The following is a 26,135-nucleotide window of genomic DNA, read 5'->3' on the forward strand; positions in this document are numbered from 1 at the left end:
ATTTCAAGAGGAATAGTGTATAAGAGTAAGGAGGTGTTGATGAGGCTCTATGGGGCACTGGTGAGACCTCATTTGGAATACTGTGTGCAGTTTTGGCCCCCCTATCTTGGAAGGGATGTGCTGATGTTAGACAGAGTTCAGAGAAGATTTACGAAGATGATTCCTGGAATGCAGGGGCTAACATATGATGAGTGTTTGTCGGCTCTTGGACTGTATTCTTTAGAGTATAGAAGAATGAGAGGGGATCTCATAGAAACATTTCGAATGTTGAAAGGGTTGGACAGAGTAGATGTGGGAAGGTTGTTTCCCTTGATGGGTGAGTGCAGGACAAGAGGCCACAGTCTTAGAATTAGAGGGTACCCATTTAAAACGGAGATGAGGAGAAATTTTTTTAGCCAGAGGGTCGTGGATTTATGGAATTCGTTGCCACATACAGCTGTGGAGGCCCGATCATTGAGGATGTTTAAGGAGGAGATGGATAGGTATCTAATTAGTCAGGGTATCAAGGGATATGGGGAAAAAGCCAGAAATTGGAAGTAGATGGGAGAATAGTTTAGCTCAAGGTGGAGTGGCAGAGCAGACTCAATGGGCCGAATGGCCTACTTCTGCTCCTTTGTCTTGTGATCTTGTGATGCTGCCTGGCCTGCTGTGTTCCACCAGCATTTTGTGTGTGTGTAACATGGTTAAGGTATTTGCACCATTGTGACTTGAGTGCTAGCTGGTAGACCAGACAGATGTTGTCACTTAGCTTATCAAACAAGGTCACAGGTATAGGCAACCAATAGTTTTTGTCTACTTATGACATTTAAGTATTCAGAGACAGCCCTGACAGCATTAACTTTGGGTATCTGGGATTGCTGCCCACAGTAGCTTTTAGACTATTTGTGTGAATTATTTTGTGACAAAGGTGTTTGATCATTCGGAGGTGTCTGTCACTGCAGATATGTAATTCAAAGGAAGCATTATCAACCCAAAATCTTGAATGAAACAATGTCATTGTACAAGGGGTGATTGATAAGTTCGTGGCCTAAGGTAGAAGGAGTCAATTTTAGAAAACCTAGCACATTTATTTTTCCTATGTTTGCACGCTTAGTCCAGCGGTCGTGGAGCATACAGGTCCCTTCTTTGTAGAAGTTGGTATCTTGGACCTCCAGAAAGTGGTCCAGTAGTTGAACTGCATGTGCATATTATGAGAGCTGTATAACTCATCTCCTTCTACCTTAGGCCACGAACTTTTCAATCACCCCTGCTGTGGACCACCTGGAGGTCCAAGACGCTCTCATTACATGCACGTGCAGTTCAACTCTTTGAGTGATAATGCAGAAAGTTTGAAGATAATAACTCGTCTCCTTCTACCTTAGGCCACAAACCTATCAATCACCCCTGCTGTGGACCACTTCTACAAAGAAGGGATCCGTATGCTCCACGACCACTGGACTAAGTGTGTAAATGTAGAAGGGGACTATGTTGAAAAATAAATGTGCTAGGTTTTCTAAAATTGACTCCGTCTACCTTAGGCCATGAACTTATCAATCACCCCTCGTAATTATTGAAATTGTATTGTGCCAGCTATTGTTACCTTTCATTTTAAGCATTTAAAATGGGATATACCTTTAGGTATGTGAGCCTCTCCTGAGAGTGTCTCCAGAATGATGCCTGCTTGCTCTGCTGAATAAAGGTTTCTATATCACCGGCTTCAGTGTCTCTCCAGTGACCTCAATCAGTCACAACATTTGGGGGCTCATTCGGGATACGTTCATGATTGACAGTGTGGCCAGTGACTTAAGTAGTCTAAGAGAGTGAGTATTGTCTTGAGTACGCCCACGCTTCGATCTGTTCAGATCAGTGGCCATGGGGTTACGGAGTATCAACAAACACCATGGAGAGCTGAGCTCGTAGATGATAGAAGTGTGTGTATGTGTGTTTACGTTAGATGTGTAGAAGTGTGTGTATGTGTGTTTACGTTAGATGTTCTGTCAGATGGGTAGTTTAGGTTGCTTAGTGAAACAGGGCTACCAGTTGTGAAACGTGGTTACTGATTGTTTAGGAAGACACTGGGTGCATGTATACTTGTTCAGGGGAACTATATAGTGGCATACTTTTTGTGAGAGTGTTTGTGTGTTTTAGAATAAGTTTGAAACCTTGGTAACAAGAGTTTTAAATGCCGTGGAAATACAACAGGCATCAAGTTCAGCGGTATGCAAGTAGAAGATTTCAGAGTATGTACTCTGGTGGTTTTAAGGAAGTGCTGTTTAATTTTTATCCATCCCTTACAATTTACATAACATGGGAATTAGTATGGAAATATTTGAGGGAGAGGTTATACCCAGATGTATCTGTTGGGATGGCACCTATTGAGGTCACACAATGACAGGTCAAAAATCCTAACGACCCCAAACAGGCCTTGTCCCTGATTACCACCATTCATAAGCCCTTCACCAGCAGGGAGAAGCCAAGCCTTTTGTCTGAGCTGCCCTCACCTAAAGTCGCTTATGGGAATTCAGAATTTTGGTACAAGCTTAATAAAATGATTGAAATTCACCAAAAGCCCCCAAAAGGTATTCACGTATTGTTAAAAGCAAAATGCCCAAGGAATATGTTGGACTGAATGGCACAGGGAGTGCGGGATGGCACATGAACAACTCTGGGGATGCCAGTATTGAGGACCAGAATCGCTTCTTTAAGGTGAAAGGGAGGCAGAGACTGGGGGAAGGTAGGAGTAACTGGGAAATGATAAGGTCAGTGTTTCAGAGAACTGATGAGACAGCCATGGATTCTGCAGAGCGTACATATTGAGTCCATGAAGAGTTCTTAGGGTTGGACAACCCAGGGAGGGATGATCCAGTCTTCCTGAATATGCTGAATGAAGGCCTGAGCACAGCGTACCAGTAATTTTTAGATTTGGGGATAGCAGTGGGATCAGCCTGCTCAGCGATAGTATCATGGACTGGGGAGATAGACCAGAGGAGGGTGAAGAGAAGTGGTTGGGTGGCTGTAGTGGATGTAGCTGCTGTGAAGACATGGGGGATTTGTTTTGTGTGACAATAACCAGGACACCTAGCAAGGGAGGTACCAGAAAGTACAGAGAAGGGTGAAGGAGATGATGTGTTACAATTGTGGCCTATCTGGCCATGGTAGGAAGTGGTGCCGTAAAAAAGGGATGAAGGTGTGAGGGTCACCGACCAGGACAAGCAGAAATGACTCTCTATCCAATTTGACTGCCGACCTGATCATAGAGCTGTTGAGGACAGCGTCCAAGTCAGATGAACAGTTGGTGGCAGCCTCTGTTTCCAGTAGTGGTCACCCACAGATGTACGCAAAGGGTTTATTAGGGGACCAGCAAAGTGATATATTAGTAAGCACGTGGTCGTCAGTATCAATAACAGATCTACCTTTACCCTTACCCTTGCATATTACCAGTGCAGGAGGTGAAACAATGAGGGTGGACAGAAGTCACCCTCAGGTACTTGAGTTTGAGGGAGTGCAGCTTCCTGAGGATGTTTGGGTGTGCCCAAACAATGAAGTACTACGCAACACGCACAAAATGCTGGAGGAACTCAGCAGGCCAGGCAACATCTATGGTAAAGGGTGCAGTTGACGTTTCGGGCCGAGATGGTCGACTGTACTCTTTTCCATAGATGCTGCCTGGCCTGCTGAGTTCCTCCAGCATTTTGTGTGCGTTGCTTGGATTTTCAGCATCTGCAGAATCTCTCTTGTTAATGAAAGGTACTATCCTGGGGATAGACGCAGTAAATAAGGCAGGTGTTCCTCAGGAAAGGGAGAAATAACATGGACAAGACTAGGGACAGGGAACATGTGTGACCCAGGCAGGGAGAGGAAACAGGGCAATGTGCAGGGATCATGTCAGGAAGTCCCAGGGGGAGGGCCAAGAACAGTCAGGAGCCGTTAGAAGTAATGCAGCTGCCTGCGGAGGCAGTGGTGACGAAAGTAAAGGCGCACTTGGAAAGGGGAGAGTAAGGAGCAGACAGGGAATGAATGTACAGGTCACGGGGCAGAAGAAAATGAGACAACAGAAACTGGAAGTGTAGAGGAAGTACCCACTGGAGCAAATTTGTTGAGGTAATACGGGAGTTTGAAGGACCACTTTAACCAGGTTAACATTTTGAGGGCCCGAGCAAAACAGCAGTAACACGTTGCAGATCAGAGAGAGCCCGAGGGAGAGGGGATGGTCCTCCCACTGCCAGGTGACCAAGGGAACTGCCTGAAAAGACAGGGTTCGCTCCCAGTTGGATAGGACAGCTGTATTTGTGTACAGGCCTGGCGATGCAGCTGGTGGAAGCACTGGACTCGGGTTAAACTGCATGACTCGCCTTCATGTCGCCCTCCTAGACGGAACAAGGGATCGCGTCCACCCATGAACAGTGTCATTCACGAGGATCCCAATGGTGAACACCAGGCTGCTGTGTCACACCTGATGGAAGTAGATGAAAGAGAACGGAATCGCGAACGCAGAGGACACGGAGAGAGCGTGACAGCAAGCCGTGAATAGCGCCATTAAATGTGACAGTAACGGTACTCTGTAATGAAGGCCGGTTCTCGGAGGTAGATGATTAGTTGCATAGATCAGAATAGAAAGGTAGTGGGGAAAATAGATGGGAAGGGATCCGAGTTAAGGCAGAGACATCAAGTGCCACAAACTCGGTGACAAGGTAGAGTGAGAAAGAAAGAAGAAATCGCACATGGGATCGGAAGGCAGCCGCTCCAGCTGAACGGGGAGTGAACACAAATGAGCTGGGCCCTTTCAGTGGTTGGGCCAGCAACCGAAAGGACAGTCCAGGAGGGGTGCCACTGGGCTGAGGTCCTTGCAGCTAACTGAATAATGACCACCGCAAGCCCTCCTGTAGACCAATCAAAAGGACTGGTTGTCAGCATCATCCTGATAATATTCTCTCATGGCATAGATTGTGAACTGTTACCTGCCAAGCTGCAATGAAGTTACTTGCTGTGACCCTGTCCATAGAGTAACTACTGACACTACTGATAGTTTTAGCTATCAGAGATTGGAGCAAAAGGGTGCGATCCATTTCTGGAATGTCTTATGACCGTCTCTGCGCAGTCTTGTAGAAGGTCAATTAGGGAGGTAGATGTAGGTATGCATAGGTTAGTAATTGGGGAAGGGATCTGAAGTGAAGGGTTCTCCACCGAGATGCAACACAGAGCGTCATAGGAAGTCATTCCTGCCTGTGGCCATCAAACTTTACAACTCCTCCCTTGGAGGGTCAGACACCCTGAGCCAATAGGCTGGTCCTGGACTTATTTCATAATTTCCTGGCATAATTTACATATTACTATTTAACTATTAACTATTTAATATTAACTATTTAATATTACTATTTATTATTTATGGTGCAACTGTAACGAAAACCAATTTCCCCCGGGATCAATAAAATATGACTATGTTTTCTCTGCCCCACTTAATCAGATCCTCCTTAAAGATTGTTCTTCCTGGACAGATTTCTGTCCAGGGGCCAAGAGAAGGGCACATCGGGGAGTATTCTGGAGTTATGTGAATATAGGCAGATATTAATCAAAGCAAGAACCAGGCTTCAGTTCTTAGTGTAAATAGAAGTAATTGCAAGCAGTAATTTGAAGTTAAAGGCACATTCTTTACAAAATGGTGACCATGAGACGTTTGCATGTGCAAGAGCCAAATGTTAAGACAATGGGGTTGTGTTAATTGGCTTGCATCAAACCAGGCAACATGGTTAAGTTATTTGCACCATTGTGACTTGAGTTCAAGCTGCCAGACTAGACAGATATTGTCACTTGTCATATCAAACATGGTCACGGGTACAGGCAATCAATAGTTTTTGTGTACTGACCATATTTGTGTATTGAGAGACAGCCCTGACAACATTAATTTAGAGTGTCTGGGATTACAGGCCCCAAAAGCTTTTTAGATTATTTGTGTGAATTACTTTGTTACAAAGATATTTGATCATTCAGAGGTGTCTGTCACTGTAGTATTATAAATCAAAGGAGTATTGTCAACCTAAAATATTGAAGGAAGTTATGTCATTGTAATTATTGAAATTGTATTGTACTAGTAGGCAGCCGTCGATCCCAGGGGATCATGGGTTTGTGCCTCTCCAGGGTGCAAGCCTGGGCGGGAAGATTTGAAGAAACCGGCTGTTGCCCATGCAGTGGGTTCCCCCTCTCCAGGTCACTGACGTAGTCCAAGGGAAGGGCAAGCGCTGATACAGTTTGGCACCAGTGTTGTCGCAGGGGTTGCCAGAGTGAAACTGTAAACAATCTTAAACTGCCTTCGGGATCCTGGCTCTGGATTTCTTCCTCAGGGTTTACTCCCAAAGCCTTTCCCATGGGTGGGATTGGCTGCAAGGCAGCGGAGGCTTAAAATCAGAATTTACCTTCTCCCAGGTGGGCTGCCGTCCAAGGCTGACGAGCCCCACCTGCCCGAAGCAACTGGTTTTGAGGTGCCAGTGGTCCACCTTCGCCCCTTCTCTTGTCAGAAGAAACAATTCTGCTGGGCCTAGTAGCTAAGCCACACGTGAAAGCCAAGAGTTGGACTTGATTGTCAGAGGCTGTTAGAGGCGCACTCCATTTGGAGCACTTTATAGATAGTGGGAGCTTATACCACCCCCAGCTCTGACAATCTTAGGAACCAAGAGCTACCATTACCTCTGATCTTAAGAGTATAAAAACATGATGTACCTTTGGGTCTGTGAGCCTCTCCTGAGAGTGTCTCCAGAATGATGCTTGCTTGTTCCGTTGAATAAAGACTTCCATATCACCGGTTTCAGTGTCTCTCTGGTGACTTTGATTACAGTCACAACACCTTCTGTAAGTATAAATGCTGATACCAAATGTGGGGGTTAATATATAGCCTACTACTATACGCTCACCATAAGGTTACATTGCTAAAGCTGTTGCAGGAGAAAGGCAGAACTCAAAAGATTAATTTTTCTGAATGTTGAGGTGAGTAGACCAACAACAATCATGTGGTTTTAAGACATCAAAGAACCCCAAAACACAACTGTATTAATTGCTGTAGTCCTGTTAATTCAAATTACTGCAAGTTACAATTTGCTTTCTTGCTGAAACCATTTCTGAATTATAAGAGATGGGACAGCAATTTGAAATAAATTGAATAGCTGTTTAAAAGAAGAAAAAGTAACAGTACAAGAATGCTGGAAGTGGGATTTGATTTAAAGACTAGGTTAAAAACAGATACCAGATCCTGTACTTTCTGTGATCTTGTAGACTTGCTTTGAAAAGGCATGACAGGAAAAGTCATTGGAGGTGGTTCAGCATGGACTAGATGGGCCAAAGGGCCTGTTCCTGTGCTATGACTATGACTCTTCAGAGGAAATACACCCCAGCAAGACTTCACATTTAAGACTGTCTTCAGAACATTTTTCCACCATGTTTGATATTTCATTTTACTCAACTTGTGGCTAAGATGCGTGATTGTTATACAAGGCAGCTAGTCCAAAATGTATGAAGAACAATGTTAACAGTTTCATGGGAGACTGAATGCCTGCTTTAGAAGATACATTTTTCCATCTTGTGTTCCCAGTGCAAGCATGATGAGCTGAATGGTTTTCTCCATTCTTCCTTTCTAAATGGCCGTGGAGTACAGCGGGCCAGGGCAGGAAATAAACATTGGCATTGTGCTAGTGTACAAAGAGGAGGTGGTTTTGGGCAGGGTTGAAAGTAACTCACCAATACTATTGTGTAAGTGTCTTGCCTGTGCATTAGACTTAGCATTGGCTTCTTTCTCCAGAATGTGCCATATTGGCTCATTTTCAGCTCTAATTTGGCAGTGAGTGGGAGGAAGATGGAGATGGTGGGCTTCTGGTACTGGTTTGATGCTGTCAGTGTTGCAGGAGGTGGCTGACATCAGTTTGGAAATTGCTTTCATTGCATAGCTCTTGAGAAACAGACTAGTTTGCATACCACTAGTGTCTACAGTATGAGCGCTGAGGTTCAGTGCAGTGATGATGAATGGTTAATCGCAAAGCCCTCCAGCGTGTTGTGAAAACTGCCTAGCGGATTATTGGCACCCAATTGCCCACCATTGAGAACATCTACCATAAGCGCTGCCTGGGCAGGGCGAAAAGCATTATCAAGGATGCATCTCACCCTAACCATGGACTTTTTACTCTCCTCCCATCCGGTAGGCGCTACAGGAGCCTCCGCTCCCGCACCAGCAGGCACAGGAAGAGCTTCTTCCCTGAGGCTGTGACCCTGCTGAACCTCTCATCACAGCACTAAGCAGTATTGCATCCATATTGTACTGTCTCAGTACTTTTATATTTGTGTGCTGTAGCACTTCTTATTCGCAGTTATTTTGTAAATAACACTATTCTTTGAATTTCTGGTTAAATGCTAACTGCATTTCATTGGCTTTGTATCTGTACTCGGCACAATGACAATGAAGTTGAATCGGATCTCATCTTAAGTGAAGGAAAATCTTGGTAGACTTTGCTTGCTTTAGTTTACAGTATAAGATTTTAAGGAGGGATTTCTTACGGAAAAAGTGCATGCTTTAAGTTCCCTAGGACTGACGGCTCTCCTGTGTCAAACATCTGATGACTAATACATTGATTGGACGAAGAAGATCCTTAAGGTAGGCTGGCTAATGATCGATATTATGGTTTTATCTCAAGTACATAAGCATGGAAGTTTGTGTCTGGTAATTTGTTTTTATGGAGTAAACATGTTATATCAAAATATTTAAGTATTTTGTCATGTTGGTGTTAAAGTTAATATTCTCCCAATGTGGCCTATTACAATGTAAATTTTCTCCCTCTCAGGTCAGCTTCAATCATTTAATACTGGGCATGGGCCACAGCAAAGAAAACACCTTTAATTTGATAATAATTAACATAGTTTTCATTCTGAGAGCTGTGACAGCTCATTTAGCCTGCTAGAAGAGGAAAAGTCAGCTGGAGCAGTATGGTTTGATGTTCTAAGGAAGGGGTCCCAAAACTTTTTTATGTCATGGACCATTACCACTAAGCAAGGGGTCCATGGACCCCAGGTTATGAACCCCTGTTGTGGGGTTAAGGTTGCAGTTTATTGACAGAATGAACAAAGCTGTCCCATTGACAACTCTTAAAAAATATTCATTAAAACAATTAATTATATTACTGCAATATTACATGTTTTCAAGCTTGTTTTGTAGCACGATACTGCTTACACAATCTCGGCTAGTTCTTGTACAATTTCCCAAGTGACTGAACAGCATCCCGGCAGAAAATAAACAGGTAAACAGAAATGGATAGATAATTTTAAAAATCGTTTCGAAGGGACATTTTCCCAGGAAAAAGGTAGGCTTCGATGTAGATCAACCTGAGTGCCTCCTTGGCACCTGGTGACTGTCCAGATTAGGAAATACAAGTCTTCCTTGATGTCTTGCTCAGGCTATTGTTTGATACGGGGGGAGTAAAAGCTAAAGTTTTATGCTCCACTGAATTTAGAATTTATGCTCTTGGTAAAGGTATTTTGTTTGGCAATCCAAAATTCTGCAGATGCCAAAGAAGCTGTACATTATTTTCATATTTAAAGACTGGTAATAGTGAATGTATATCACCGATGATTTCATTTCTGTTTCTCCAAGCGTTAATGCATTCATTTTCCTTGTGCCAAATGCTGCATTATCTTTTTTTTATGCTAAAAATTATTTTTGGTGGAGTACTTTTCAGGAGCAGTGGAAAACAGCCAGTTGTCTCAATCTGTCAAGGGAAGTAGTGAACTGGAAGTGTATTCTGTAATCACTAGCAACTGTTGCGGTGGAATGTGAGTTGGGCAGTGAGAGTCTAAATGTTTTTAAAGAAAGGAAATTCTTGTTGTGAATAAAGCTGTGCTGAGATCATTGGAAACGGATATGGACGCTCTTTGTTAAGCAGTGGGACTGAAGCGGGGGCTCTGGTTTAATGGGTAGTGACAACAGGTGGCATGCCTGCTGTTGAACACTGGAGAGCAGAGGTAACGGACACGAGAGCTTCCATTCTCTCGTTTTGTACTACTTTTTGTGATGTGATCTGCCTTTCTATTTCAACTGTCTTTTGAAACGTCAAGTGTGCTGATGCAGATGTTTTTGAACAGACAGCACTTCCTCTAAAAGCACTCTGTAAGAAACTCTCTGCTTCTGAGCCCTTAGGTTGCTTCAGCTGGTTTTCACTCCAGAATAACTTACTACAGGTCACATTGTCAATGAATAATACAGTATTTTATTAGTGTTCACATCCAGATCCAAAGAATGAATTGTATCGCATTTACTCTGGCAGGAGAATGGGGTTGAGGCTGGGGGGGAAGTAAATCAGCCATGATTGAATGGTGGAGCAACTCGATGGGCCGAATGGCCCATTCCTGCTCCTATACCTTGTGGTCTTGTGTGTTGGAGAACGAACAATAATGCAGAGAGCTTGTCTCAGGGACGGGGTTGAAAAGTGATGGAAAGGTCCTTTAAAATGCAAAATGCCTCATTTCCCCATCACATCAATGAATCATTTTGCACGCATTCTCCTCTTTTTTTTTATTGGCGGCCAACTTTCCACCCATCTGTGGTGCTCAGGGACTTGTCATTGGGATGTAGCCAATGGAGCACAAGTGAATGTCCTTTTGAGCTGTTCAAGCTCCTAATTAAAAAATAATCTTTTTTTTAGTGGTTTGTACCTTTCTAACACCTGCTGCTGTGCCCAATGCACTTGTACAGTAAATGGTTGCTGCCGCATACCATCCAGGATTAATAACATAAAGTGCAATAGTGTGGATACTAGAAAAGTAAAACTTATAATAGCTTCTGTTTTTATTGGGACTCAGACATGGTTCAGATGAATAGTGCTGCTTTATATAACATCAGTATTGTTTTTTTTAAAAAAAAGCATGGAACAAAGAGAATTATATTTATCTTTCCCAGTTTAAGGTAGGATACAAAAGTAAACTCAATGCGATTACTGGCTAAAGTTAGGCTTTTGTGGAAACTCTTTTAAAGGAAAGCATGGAATAAGAGAGTCAATTGCAGATGTTTGCAAACTTTCTGTCAGGATGTCATTGGGGGTACAGTACTAGTCCAGTAGATTTCCTTTGTGCTCAGCAGTGAGATCCTGGCACCCCCTGTGGATTTTCAGCCCAGTAATTCTCATTGGCTTTTTTGTTGGATTGCTTTCTGTACAGCAAATGTCACGTTAAAGACTGCTGATGTAAACTAATAATGTGACCTTGTATTAGAATCATTGATTTGTAAATCAACATTCACTGTTGAGTCCACTCCCTGCAGAAGGCCAGATCTCATAATCCAGCTTCATTGACCATCTGCGCATTTTTTTTCCCCTCTTTTTTGGATTCGGGAAAGATAATGGCAGATGGTGAGGTCAGAAAGTTCACGTTCCTTGGTTACACAGTGTGCGCTGTTCGGTAAGACTGGGTGATGATTGTCTATCGCTCCCAGCATCTCGTGAGGTTATGAGAATAGCCATAATTCTGGGGCTGTCTGCTGTAGATCAGATCTTCCGGGTCAGTGGTAATAACTCATTTTATTTGCTAATAGCTCATCGTAATAAGAACAAAAGCACCGTGAATGAATACATGGCGTTTGTGCATGCAACATTGAATAATGGTTAGTACAGTAATATTTAACATGAGCTTTGTTTTCTGTGTGAAATTTGACATACTGCAGAGCAGCACAGCAAAATGTATTCTACATTAAGCTTTAGGACCATGTTCTGTGGCTTGATTATTAATGTTGTGAGGCTGAGATTGATAGAAACAAATTAAACTCCAATTTGTTATTACATTCATTAAGGAGGGTTTTATATTTGGTTTCGGACTACCACCTCTCCCTCTGTCAGCCACCATCCCTCCAGTCACCTCCCCCCACCACCCAAACCAAAGGAAGCATCTCCACTACAGTAAAGGTTAGCACAACATTTTACAGTACCAGCGACCCATGTTCAATTCCCGCCGCTGTCTGTAAGGAGTTTGTACATTCTCCCTGTGACCACGTGGGTTTCCTCCAGGTGCGGCAGTTTCCTCTCAAAGTCCAAAGATCTACCGATTGGTAGGTTAATTGGTCATTATAAAGTTTCCAGTGATTGGGCTAGAGTTAAATCAGGGGTTCCTGGGCAGTGTGTCTTGAAAGTCTGGAAGGCCTACTCCATGCTTTATCTCAATAAATAAACATGTTTACAATCTCTCCTGGTGTTTTGCAGTAAATTTGCTTTCAGTATCTTTTATTTTTGGTAGGACTCAACACTAATGGATTAGTATACGAAGTCTAAAATTCAAACAGGTACACTAATTAACAGATAAACCTAACTAATTAGGGGTAATTTACTGAATGTTTTAAACAACTTTATAAATTTTAGAGATGTTTGCCATAAGAATATTTCATTTATGGATAAGTTACAATTGGTGACGGATTACATGGAATATGAGCTACAATGCACAAAGGAATAATGGTACTATTGCATTTAAAGATAAATTCTTCTGTCTTTCTACCATTTTCCTGGAGCCCCAGATTTGCAAAGTTCGGACGATTTCTATTGTATTGAAAATTGGAGCCAAATCAAGGTTGATAGGAAAGGAATTTACAAAATATTCTACAGATTGAATGAGTGGGTTGTCCAAGCTCATAAGTGTTTCAGGAAATAGATTCAACACAAATACGATGCAGGTATTCATATTTGCAGTCCACACCAGTCATTCCTACGTACAAAAGAATCCTGTTTTACTGCTGAGATGATACTTAAACCAGATCGTGCCGTGTTCTGGCATGCTGATTTCCTTCAGTAAACCAGAACAGCACTTTCTGTGTGGTCTGGATCTTCATTGCATAGAGATCCTTTCAGGCCAGTTCAGGAGCTATCTTTCAAGCCAGTCTGAAATACATTCTTGTGTAAAGCAAGTGCCAAGTACTATGGTTCCCAAAGAAAACAGTTAAGAGACACAGCATGGAGATCAAATCCCAATTCCAATTGAAAGGCGTGTGTGCAGAGAAAAATAATGGAGATGCCCTCATCTTCATTAGTGACTTACTTCCTGCCCGTTACGCCGCTGGTGTTTGGGGCAGCAATGAAGGTCCACCATCTTCGGCAGTGTTCAGGGCTTCCTTTGTTGTATTGGTAGCTTCCTCTCGGTTTGTATTATTGTCAGTCATGCAAATCCCAGGTGGAGACTCAGGAATCAGAATCAGGTTTATTATCACTGGCATGTGACGTGAAATATGTTAACTTAGCAGCAGCAGCAGTTCAATGCAATACATAATAGGAAAAAAAATGATAAATGAAATAAAATAATAAAAATAAGTAAATCAATTACAGTATACGTATATTGAATAGATTTTAAAAAGTGCAAAAAAAAACAGAAATACTGTATATTAATAAAAGTGAGATAGTGTCCAAGGATTCAATGTTCATTAAGGGATCAGATAGCAGAGAGGAAGAAGCTGTTCCTGAATCGCTGAGTGTGTGCCTTCAGGCTTCTGTACCTCCTACTTGATGATAACAGTGAGAAAAGGGCATGCCCTGGGTGCTGGAGTTCCTTAAGAAAGGACGCTGCCTTTCTGAGACACCGCTCCCTGAAGATGTCCTGGGTACTTTGTAGGCTAGTACCCAAGATGGAGCCAATCCCACTCAGACGTATAAGGATTCTTTATTGCTGTTTCCATAAAAAGTTTGTTTTACTAGTCAGGGTTGTTGGCTCTGAGCTGAGCTGAACCTCTGAACCTGGAGGATCAGTGGACCACTTTTAGTCTGTCCTTTACCCTTTGACCTGTTTGGCATGGGTGACCCTACCAAGAGCCAAAGTACAAAGCCCTGACTCCAGCTGACATAGCTCTCTGGGTCACTGAGGCACACAAGCCTCCAAACCCAACGACAAGGTCGAGGTCCTCTTGGAGGACTAGTAGTGAAGATAATACTAATCCATGTTCGGTTCACTGGTGTCTATTAATTTCAAAGGCTTTCTATTGGTCTCCATTAAAAATGCCTATCAAAGAATGGCCTAACTGGCTATTAAAAGCCCAAAGTGAAAACACTGCCAGGGTCAGTCATAAATGGTTATAATATTTGAGTGGGCATGAAAGGAAGTGTTCCAGCCCTAATATATAATCAATGGAGTTCACCAAAGCTGACCTACAGCTAGGGATAGCCTGTTGTTGAGCTAATCACCGGACAACAACTTTTTTCAGAAGTGTTGCTTCCTGAGAAATTTTTTATTTATGATAGACTGCTTGAAGCTGAACCCAAATATAATATCAGACTACTTGTATCAAGTAGGAATTTGGGTAAACAAGAAATTAACTTTTATTGTATATAATGCATTTAATTGCACAATGGTGCTGACGCTTTGCAATAGTTCAACTAAGTTTAAAATGTTTTGTTGATAGTTTTCATTTGTACTCAGTGTCTGAGGCTTCTCATTTAAGTGTCCAACAATAATCAGCCAGCACTGATGGATTCCAGTTGCCGTGGTATGGTTTCTCCATGATCGCAATGTCCTGGTGAAACCTTTCACCGTGCTCATCACTGACAGTGCCAAGATTTGCAGGGAAGAAGTCTAAATAGAATGCAGAAAATGAATCTTTAGTGACATGTTGCACTTCATGGTTTTGCATGTTGTCAACCAACTGCACGTAGTTTGGTGCTCTGTAGTTGCGAAGAAAATTTTCAACATCTTTGAATGCCTTCCATGTGATTTTTCTCCAGTCTCACTGGAAGTTCTTCGAATTGCCTGTCGTTGATGACCTATTTGGTTTGTGGACAAACAAAAATGCCTTCCTTAATCTTGGTATCAGTTATCCTGACTTGATTTATGAATTGAAATTACAACTATAGACAATTTTTAAAAAATGGTGCGTGATAGGGAAACTTCATGGTAATTTTCATGATCAGCAGCCAAAATCCATCAGGTAGAATCGAAGTATTCAGGAAGCAAAATCTTTGCTGTCTAGTGTATTTCATGTTCTTTTATCAGTAGAAAAAAACACTTTGTTCGTGGGTGACAGTTTTCTCTCTCCAAGATGCTTAGCCTTCATTAACCTCAACTTGTCACACGGAACTCTTTACAATATTGTCTTGGTGCCTTAGTTATTTTATATCTTGTGCTGTAAGTAGTAATGACACAAATGCTACATTCTCTATATTACATTGTGTGCATTTTATTTCTAGTGACTTACCAATGGCCATGACTTTAGATACCTACGTAAGTTCCTTTCTGAATCACTTCATCTCTCAACCAGTCATTTTTTTATTTTTCAAGACTGACCACATTAAATTCATCTTGGGTAGTTGTGCTTTGGGTGGTTGTACCATCAGCTAATTCTATGCAAAACTATTCACTTGTTATTCTCTGTTGCCCTGGTTATTAAAACAGAATCTTGTTTTCAACAGGATACTATCGTGGTGTAAAAGAAGTCACGTGCTAAAGTGCAATTTTCTGTTCGTGGTTGAGGGCCTTGGAGAGTTTTGGATCCAGCGCACCTTGTTTGGTGCAGGTACAATGGCAAAACATGTGAGTAACAATTTATCTCTGCAATAGTCAGCTGTAGATGTGTCAAGATAATTATTAATTGTCTTCCTGGATGTCTTGTCTTATGTGGCAGAAAGCCAAGCAGTATGATGAGGTTTTCTCAGCAGTTATGATGGTGTTCCTTGTATGAAATCTTGTGGCAACATTTTATGCAACAGCAACTTGTTAAAATGTAACTTCCTGAATTAAATTTCCAACTCTTGTGTTGAGCTGAGGCCACAATTCAACTTTCTTTGATCTTAACTTGTGTAATTCATATTAAACCAAACTTAGCCATGCAAGAACCTCCATCGTGGAGGGGTTGAATGGATTTTAATGCCTTTCAGGCAGCAAAACCGTCTGTCTAAGTGTGACTTTTTTTCTGTTCTTTAAAGGTTCACCAGATAATTTTTCCAGAGACATTTAGATAGGCACATGAGTGTATGGAAAATGGAAGGATATAGGCATAGCCTAGGCAGAAGAGATTGGTTTAGTTAGCCATTTGATTACTAATGTAATTGGCTCAGTACAACATTGTGCACTGATGGGCTTGATCCTGTGCTGTAATGTTCTAAGTTATTTGACCATCTTTTGGGATGTCTTCCACTCCCCATCCCTTGGGATATCCAGCTAAGGTGGGAAACTAACTTATGCTCTGGGTCTTCATTGTCACCATGAAAAAATTGCTAGGAAATCTTAGTACTTCTTCATTTTTTTTCCCTCTGCTTCCCACCTGCAGTTGCCTTGTGCAGGATAGGGAAATTATTATCTGAATTTACTTGACTTTTGTATCTGGGTGCGTGGGAGTTTCCATTCTGGATTAAATTAACAGGGAACAGTCCTATTCTCAATGCTTCGATTTTTATCGATCCAATCAGTATTGTTAGGACTAGTTATTAGGCTTATTTTTGACCATTGGTTGCCTACTCCCCCAAATAGTCAAAACTAAACCTAAGAACTAGGTCTATATATAGCAAATCAAATTGATCATTCATCCTATAAGAAATAAAAACTTACTGCTTTCTGATTTCGCCCCACGCTGACTGGTTGCTTTCTGATTTGCTCATTTTAACTTTTTCTCCCCACTGCCATGACTGCAAATTCATGATGTGCCAGTTTGAGAAGTACGCCAGGTTCCTGGTCTCTGATTTTAGGCTTATCAATTATTTAAAATCTGAAATTAGGGCAAGACTAATTTTGATTGCATTTAACAGGATGCAAGTCTTATAATGTTTTTGTTTGCAAAGTTGACTGCATATTTTATTACTCTATAATATCACTTGTTGTAAAGTTTCAGAGGTAGAGGTTGTTTAAAGAAGGATTGTTTCTCAGATTTGATACCCGGACCAGAAGTGTGCCTCAAGGATTGGTTCAGAATGCACTGTTGGGAGTCATAGAACATACACTTAGTGGCAACTTTATTCGGTGCACCTGTACCTCCACCTGCTCATTAATGGAAATAACTTATTAGCCAATCATGTGGCATCAACTCAGTGTATAAAAGCATGGTTAATTGTTGTTTAGACCAAACATCAGAATGGGAAAGAAATATGGCCTGGGCGACTTTGACCGTGGAATGATTTTTGGGGTCAGCTGAGGTGGTTTGAGCATCTCAGAAATGGGTGATCTCCTGGGGTTTTCACACACAGCTGTCTCCAGAGTTTACAGAGAATGGTGTGAAAAACAAAAAAAAAATCGAGTGAGTGGCAGCTCTGAGTGACAATGCCTTGTCAATGAGAGAGGTCAGAGGATGGCCGGACTGGTTCAAGCTGACAGGAAGGCGAGAGTAACTCAAATAACCATGCGTTACAATAGTAGTGTGCAGAAGGGCATCTCTGGATGCACAACACGTTAAACCTTGAAGTGGATGGACTACAGCTGGAGAGAACCATGAACATACACTCAGTGGTCACTTTATAGGAGGTTGTGCTGACCTATATAAAGCTGTTCTGTGGTAATCTAATCTTCCCCCTTAGAGTCCATAATCCTCCATTTTTCTTCCATCCACGTGCCTTTCTAAGAGCCTTAAAGTTCCACATTGTATCACCAGCTACCACTATTGTGTATTTAATATTTCAGTGATATTTGAATAATATTGTAAATATATTTGATTAAGCATTCTTTGTTTACATAATTCTTTACGGGTTATATGTAAAACGTATGTGAATAGCATCCGTCATTATGTCACTATGCTACCATGTTATATGTGAGTAACTCACTAAAGTAAGAATGAAGTACACATGTTATCCCTGGATCTGTGTTTTTCTTTGGATTGTTAGTTTTATGTTTTGGAGGTGTAAAACATAACAGTGGTGAGGAATAAGATTTAAAATACACCCGAGATGGCTATCTACCTGTTGAAGCATCGCATGTTTTTATTTCTTCAGAAGGGGTGAGGGATGTTTGAGTTTTAAAAAAAAACACAGTACATGCTTCTTTTGAAGTGGAAAGATGGTTGAGTTAAATTAAAAAGGGGCAGAAAATGGATGAAAAATTCATGGGTTCATCAGCAATGAATAACAGGGATGATAATAGATCAATAAATAAAGCAGAAATGGCTGGCTACATTGGAAAGATCGATGTGTTCGATTGCATAACTGATAACTGGATATTGAACGCTGAATGAATTGAGCAGTATTATTAAGTGAATGTAATTGCCAATGACAAGTGAATGCCACTTTTGCTGAGTGTAATAGGTGGAAAAACATACAGTTTGGTTAGAAGTTTGACTGCTCTAACGAAACCAGCGAAAATGTGCTTTGCTGTTACCGTGAAAGTAATGCAGGAATACTTAGAATCAAAACTATTGTTCATTGCAGAACTCTTTAGATTTTATAAGCAGAATCGAAAGGAAGGGGAGTCTATTGTATGACTGATGTGAAGAAATTGAGTATCGTGATTTCAGTGATGGGCTTAATGATGCACTGAGAGATTGTTTAGTTTGTGGATTATTACAAGAAAGCATTCACAAACTGCTCCTAACTGAAGCACAGCTCACATTTAAAAGAGCTGTTGAAATTGTTATATCAATAGAAGTTGCAGCCAGAGACATAACTGAGTTAGGAATAAAAGTGAGTGTGAACAAAATTGCAATGTCTAAACAGACACCTTGCTGGTTGAAAGAAATATGTTACTGTTGTGGCAGGGGCTCACAGGCAGCAGACCAATGCAGGTTTAAAGGAGAAACTTGCAGAAAATGAAACAAAGTAGGAGACATATGAAGAGCATGTTGGGCAGACAAAAGTAAATGAATTGCACAGGGAAGAGAAAAAACTAAAAAGTCAATTTGCAGTCTCAAAAAGCACTAATCTGCATGCTGTTGATGAAAAATCTGATAATGATGGAGGTGATGAAGGACTGGGTAGCCTTGAGATTTATAAAGTGAAATCTAACAATAGACAAGCAACATGGCTTGCACCAGAACTGAGTGGCAAATTAACGAAAATGGAGTTGGACACTGGCTTGGCTGTTTCAGTCATTCCACAAAATGAGTTTGAATGGCGTTTCAAAGATGAAGCCTGTAGATATCCAACTAAGAACTTGTATGGGAGAAAAGATAACTACTATGGGATTGACATTTGTAATAGTGAAATACAACAACTAACAAGCCACATTCGGCTTATATTTGCTAAAAACTGGAGGGCAAGCATTGAGGAACTATGATTGCCTGAGACAACTACAACTTGATTAGAGATCCGTCCACTATTTGCATGCCACATCCTCTGCAATAGAGTCAACTGAAAGCAAATTAAGAAAGGTACTGGATGATGCCACAGCAGTGTTCAAGGATGGCATTGGAAATCTCAAACATATCAGGGGTAAAATAGTATTAACTGAAAATGCCACACCCGTTTTACAAAGCCCACCCAGTTTCTTATACTACTCGTAATAAAGTAGCCAGTGAGCTACATTGCATGGAGCCTGAAGGAATTCTTTCCAAGGTTGAGCGGAGCCAATGGACAATGCCAGTGGTCTCAGTAGCCAAGAAAGATGAGTCTATCGGGATCTGTGCTGATTTTTAAGGTCACCATCAACCCAGTACTGAAAGCCGATCAATACCCTCTCCCCAGGATAGAGGATATCTTTGCAAACTTTTCTGGAGGGAACACTGTAGCAAAGTGGACTTTGCAGAGGACTATCTACAGATGGAGATGGAAGAAGTATCCAAAGTGTTTCTCATCATAAATACTCACAAACGGCTTTATTGCTAAAATAGACTTATTTATACAGTAGCATCCGCACCTGCAGTCTGGCAGAAAGCTATGGACCAGCTGCTTCAAGGTTGTCAAGGCAACCAATGTTACCTGGATGACATCATTGTTACCAGCAGGGATGCCAGACAACATCTCCAAAATGTCAAGAGAGTATTAAAAAAGATGATACGGTTATGGGCTCAGAGGACGATGCAACAAGTGTGAATTCTTTAAACCAAGCATATCCTACTATGGTCACACTATTGTTGCACAATGATTACCCAAGTGTGCTGAGAAAATTCAAGCAGAGGTGGACGCCCCAAGGCCAAAGGACATGTCACAATGGCAGTCCTTTGTATGATTTGTCAATTAATATAACAGGTCCCTACCGAACCTGGTTGCTGTGCTCCACCCCTTGAACTCATTACCGCAGATTGGGGAGAAATGGCAGTGGCAAAGCAGTGTGAGGTGGCTTTCCAAAGGGTAAAGGAAATAGTAATGTCAGACACTGTACTCACACATTATGATCTACATCATCTAGTGAAGCTTTCCTGTGATGCCTTGTCTTGTGTTATAGGTGCAGTCATGTCATGTTATGAGTGATGGAACTGAACATCCCATAGACTTTGCATCACATTCCCTTACCGCTGCAAAGGAAGACTGCACTCAGATTGACAGAAAGGCCTTGAGTCTGGTTTGGAGTGTAAAACATTTCAACCAGTAATTGTTTGGGAGAGAGTTTATCCTCATTACTGATCGTCAACCACCAGTGTCCATTTTCAGTTCACAGGAGGGTGTTCCACTAACAGCAGCAGGATGAATCCAGGACAACAGGAATTCTGCAGATGCTGGAAATTCAAGCAACACACATCAAAGTTGCTGGTGAACGCAGCAAGCCAGGCAGCATCTCTAGGAAGAGGTACAGTCGACATTTCAGGCCCAAACCCTTCGTCAGGAGGGTGCTGCCTGGCCTGCTGCATTCACCAGCAACTTTGATGTAGGATGAATCTAGGGATGACTGTTTCTTGAAGGACTCAATGATGAGATTGAATTCAAGAGGACAATTAATCATAGAAATGCTGATGGTTGTCTTGTTTACCTTTGGAAATGGAAGTACTTGAAAAATTTAGAAAAGATAACATTCCTTGATGCATTTTCCCAAATACAAAACGAATGTCTCCCTATTAAGGCAGAGATGATCCAAAGGGAAACCAGAAAAGACATGGTGAAAATGAGAGCATTAGCTCAAAGCTCTGTCTGGTGGCCTGGGATAGATCAGCAGATCGAGCAGCTTGCCATGCACTGTTTGGGACGCCATCACGTCCAGAAGATGCCAACAACATATCCTCTCCATCCCTGGGAATGGTCAGCATTGTCTTGACAGAAGATTCATGTGGATTTTACCAAATCTCTTGGTAGTAATGAGTGCAACTACAAGGTCGCCCAAAGTGATCCCAATAGCCTCCGCTACAGCCTCAAACACTGTTGATGTGTTGAGTGGCCTCTTCTCAAGGATTGGTGTTCTAGAACAGTTAATCACTGACAATGGACCACAACTTGTTGCAAAACAGTTTTAGTCATGCCTGAAAGTTAATGGAGTAAGACATATTACATCTACGCTGTACCACTAAGCTCTAAATGGCTTGGTTGAAAGGTTTATTCAGACTCTGAAGAACACTGCGAGCAATACCAGCAGAACACGCTGTACTAATACTGAATCAGAAGCTCGCTGTTCCTGGGTCATCCCTTGCACTAACACTTGGATCTCCTCAAACCCGTCCCAGAAGGAGTATGCAGTACAAACAGCTGAGTCACATTGAGGGCTCTTCAAACAAGAAGGTCTGATGCTTTGCCTCTGGGCAAGCAGTCCTGGCGAGGGGCTACCGAGGTGATCAGAAGTGGGTACTTGCAAAGATTAAGGACAGAATTGGACCACTCTCCTACACAGTGGAGATTGCCTCTGATATCATCTGGAGATCAATTGAGGAGAGCAGAGTCAATTGTTAGAGAAGAAAGACGTCCCGAGCTGTCAAAACCACTTCCTGCAGTCCCAAGTCATCTCCTACAACCACCGTGGAGGAAGCTCCAGAACTTGAGAGTATTTTGCAACCACAAGTCTCAGCTGCCCATGGGTGTGAGTATATGCTGATGCATTGTATAATGAGTTGGAGTTTATAGCTAATCAGGGAGGAGTGTTGTGTATTTCAGTAATATTTGAGAAATATTGTAAATATCTTGTTTGATTAAGCATTCTTTGTTGCTTACATAATACATTATGGATCATATGTAAAAAGTGCACAAAGGGCGCCTCACTGAAGCAAGAATGAAGTAGACATGTTATCCCCAGCTCTGTGGTTTTCTTTTGATTAGTTTTATATTTTGGAGTTACAAAATATAACAACCACAACCCTTGGGAATGCATTCCAGGCACCTACCATTTTCTGTATTAAAAAAAATGAAACTTACCTCTGACGTCTCCCCTAAACCTTCCTCCTCACAACTTAAATAGATGTCCTCTGCTATTAGCCATTAATGCCCTGGTGGGTGGGTGGGGAAGTACTGGCTATCCACTCGATCTATGCCCTTCATAATCTTCTACACATCTATTAAGTCACTTCCCCCTCCTTCCCTCCAAAAAGAAAAGGCCTAGCTCGCTCAACCTTTCCTCATCCTGGTAAATGTCTGCACTCTCCCTAAACCTTCCTATAATGAAGCAATCAGAACTGAAGTGATCAAAATTTGAATATAATATTTCAAGAGTGGTCTAACCAGAGTTTTAGAGAGCAGCAATGTTACCTCGTAACTCAATCTCCTGACTAATGAAGGCCAACAGACCATACATCTTCTTAACCACCCTATCAACTTGCGTGACAACTTTGAGGGATCTATGGACTTGAACCCCAAGATCTCTCTGTTGCTCCACACTGCTACGAACTCTGCGTACAAGTTCAATCTTTTAAAGTGAATCACTTGACACTTTTCAAGTTTGAGCTCCATCTGCCACTTCCCTGTCCAGCTCTGTATCCTGTCTATATCCTGTAGTAATCTACGACAACTGCTACGGTATACACAATACCACAACCTTCATGTCATTTGCAAACTTGCTAACATACCCTTCTACTTCCTCATTAAAGTCATATTTAAAAATCACCAAGATCATGAGTCCCAGAACAAATCCCTGCAGCACCCCAGAAGTCACCGTCAACTACGTTAATGGTTTGGATGAGAATCTAATTGACATGGTTAGTAAGTTTGATTGATGGTGTAATGATGGTGATGTAGAAGAATGTTATCTACGATTATAACAGGATCTCGATAAACTGGATAATTGGTTCAAAGGACTGCAGAAGGAATTTAAGTTGGACTGGTGTGAAGTTTTGTATTTGTAAGTTAAAGCAAGGCAGGACTTGCACAGTGAATGGCAGGATCCTGAGAATATTGTAGAGCACTGAGTCCAAGGGGTGCATGTAGATGCGTAGTTCCCTGAAAGTGTTGACATAGATGGACAGGGAGAAGAAGCCCTTTGGCATGCTTGCTTTCATGGGCCGGTAGCACCCCACAACGGTCAGCTTTTTAAAATCTATTTTTAAGGAAATGGGCATCACTGCAGGGTCCCAAATTGCCCCAAGAATGTGGTCACTTGCCACCACCTTGACCCACTTCTGGAGAGGTTATTTTCTAAGTGTTGTTGGGTTATGGAATTCCAGGATTTGGACCTGACCAAATTAGAGTGGCATGTGACTTGGAGGCGTCATATCTCACTGCCCTTGTCCTCCTTCTCAGATGGTGCCAGTGAATTTCGGTGACTTTCTGCAGGCTGCAGAAAATTGTTCCAGTTTTCCACTTCATATACTTTGTTTGAATTACTTTTGCTGCAATCTGCAGCATGTAATTTTCCTCTTAACAGCAGACGTTGAAATTACATCAATAATCTTCAGATGTCACGATTGACAGTTAAATGTAGAGCAGTTAAATGTAGCGCCTTTAATTTGCTGATGTGACAATAGTAGAGTAACTGAGAGAGTTAGAGACAAGAGTCCGGGAAAGATTCAAGCAGGCTTCCGTTGTACCGGTGCCCAAAAAGAGCATGGTTACCTGTCTAAATGACTTTTGTCCAGTGGCACTTGCATCCATGTTGATGAATTGTCTTGAGAGGCTGGTGTTGAAACATATCAGTACCTGTTTGAGTGCCGACTTGCATCTGATCCAATTTGCCTACCGAAGCAACAGGTCCACAACACGTGCTATCTTTTTGGCTCTTCATACAACCCTGGAACATCTGGACAGCAAAGGTATATACATCAGGATGTTCCTTATTGATTACAGCTCAGCATTTAACACCATCATCCCCTCAAAACTAATCCGTAAACTCCAAGACCTGAGCCTCAATACCTCCTTGCGCGATTGGGTCCTGAAATTCCTCACTTGTAGACCCCAGTCAGTGTGGATTGGCAAAACCATCTCCTCCACAATTTCCATCAGCACAGGAGCACTGCAGGGATGTGTACTTAGCCCCCTGCTCTACCCGCTTTACATCGATGACTGTGTGGCTAAGTACAGCTCCAACACCATATACAAGTTTGCTGATGACACCACTGTTGTAGGCTAAATCAAAGGTGGTGATGAGTCAGCATACAGGAGGGAGATTGAAAACTTGGCCGAGTGACCTAATAACTACCACCTTTCACTCAACGTCAACAAGACCAAGGAACTGACTGTAGACTTCAGGAGAGGGAAACCAGAGGACCGTGAGCCAGACTTCATCGGAGGATTGGAGGTGGAGAGGGTCAGTAACTTTAAGTTCCTTGACATTGCTATCTAAGAGGAGCTGTCCTGAACCCAGCATATAAATATAATTGCAAAGAAAGCACATCAGTCCCTCTACTTCCTTGGAAGGCTGTGGAGATTTGGCATGATATCAAAAACCTTGACAAACTTCTCTTGATGTGTCGTGGAAAGTGTATTGTCTGGATGCATTACAGCCTGCTTTGGGAATACCAATGCCTTCGAATGGAAAATCCTCCAGAAGGTAGTGGATTTGGTCCAGTACATAACGGGCAAAACCCTCCCAACCATGGAGCACATCTACATGAAAAGCTATCGTAGAAAAGCAGCATCCATCATCAAAGCTCCTCACCACCCAGGCTATGTTCTTTTCTCACTACTGCCATCTCAGGACTTGCACCACCTGGTTCAAGAACAGTTACTACCCCTCAACCATCAGGCTCTTGAACAAAAGAGGATAAGTACACTCATCTATTGAGATGTTCCCTCAACCAATGATCTCACTTTAAGGACTCTTTATCTTGTTATTTTCATGTTATTATTATTTATTGCTGTTTATTTGTAGTTGTATTTCAACAGTTTGTTGTTTTCTATGCTCTTGCTCTTCCATTAATCCTATTTACATTTATAGTTCTATAGATTTGCTGACTATGCCCGTAGGGGAAAAAAAGAATCTCAGGGTTGTATGTGGTGACATGTACGTACTCTGCAAATAAATTTTACTTTGGAAGTTGTCGGTTTGGGAGATTTTGTCAGAGTAGCCCATGTCAGTAACTATGGTGTATTCTGTAGCTAATACGTACAGTTGCCAGTGTGTGCCAGTGGTAGAAGAAATGAAGAGTGAGTGCCAGGATGCCAGCAAAGTGGATGAAGTCAAGCTAGTTGAGAGTTGTTGATGCTGCACTCATCTAAGCAAGTAGAGAGTATTCCTGACTTTTGCCTTGTAGATGGTGGACAAACCTTGAGATTTCAGGTGGGAAGTCACTCAGCAAAGGATGTCTTGCCTCTGACTTGCTGTCATAACTGCAGTATTTTTATGATTGTTCCAGATGAGTTTCTAATGACCCCTAGCTTGTTGATGGTGTGGAATTTGGTGATGGTTATTGTACTTAAAGTCAAGGGAAGGTGGCTAGACATTCTCTTATTGGAGATAGTTATTGCATGATGCTATAAGTGTGGATGGTATCTAATGAGAAAACAAAGCATTAATACAGAAAGAGAAGATTCTGGGAATACTCTGTAGGACAGGCAGCATCTGTGGAGAGAGAAATAATGTCAACATTTCTGCTGACGGGTGAAAATTTAACTTTGTTTCTCTCCGTCTCTGCAGTTGCAGTCTGACACACTGAGTATTTTTGACATTTTCCATTTTTTCCCCAGATTTCCAGCATTTCGGGTTTATTGCTTCAAATAATCTGTTGCTATTGGTTGACCAATTAATGTTGCCTGGGATACAGAGAACTTTCTGCACTTTGAATAGTACAATCAGATGTTTTACGTCAAACATGAAAGAATGTATGGGAGGTTGGCTTAATTGTTCATTTGAAAGCTAGTCTTCAGCTCTTGATGTTATAATACACCCAATTAAAATAGAAAAGGCTTAATCCTTGCTCTGCCTCAGCTATTTAATCTTGATTAATGTGTCAGTACATAGAATTGCTC

At 41.8% G+C, this 26,135-nt stretch overlaps 1 protein-coding gene across 7 annotated transcripts in view; it reads left to right on the top strand.

The window, feature by feature from the left end:
- The window catches only part of LOC134345188 (transcription factor Dp-2-like), a 273,052-nt gene that overhangs the window by 21,505 nt on the left and 225,412 nt on the right, over positions 1–26,135 (top strand). For 3 of the 7 annotated variants that reach the window (XM_063045426.1, XM_063045429.1, XM_063045431.1), the window contains exon 2: positions 15,378–15,498. In XM_063045426.1, coding sequence (XP_062901496.1) covers positions 15,487–15,498 — 12 coding nt within the window. In that variant the 5' untranslated portion in view covers positions 15,378–15,486. Of the gene's footprint in view, positions 1–9,232; positions 9,252–9,668; positions 9,973–15,377; positions 15,499–26,135 lie in introns of those variants that run through there. The other 4 variants (XM_063045428.1, XM_063045427.1, XM_063045436.1 and 1 more) reach the window with 4 other exon arrangements.

This window comes from Mobula hypostoma, chromosome 4 (assembly GCF_963921235.1).
Source record: "Mobula hypostoma chromosome 4, sMobHyp1.1, whole genome shotgun sequence".
Lineage (NCBI taxonomy): Eukaryota > Metazoa > Chordata > Chondrichthyes > Myliobatiformes > Myliobatidae > Mobula > Mobula hypostoma.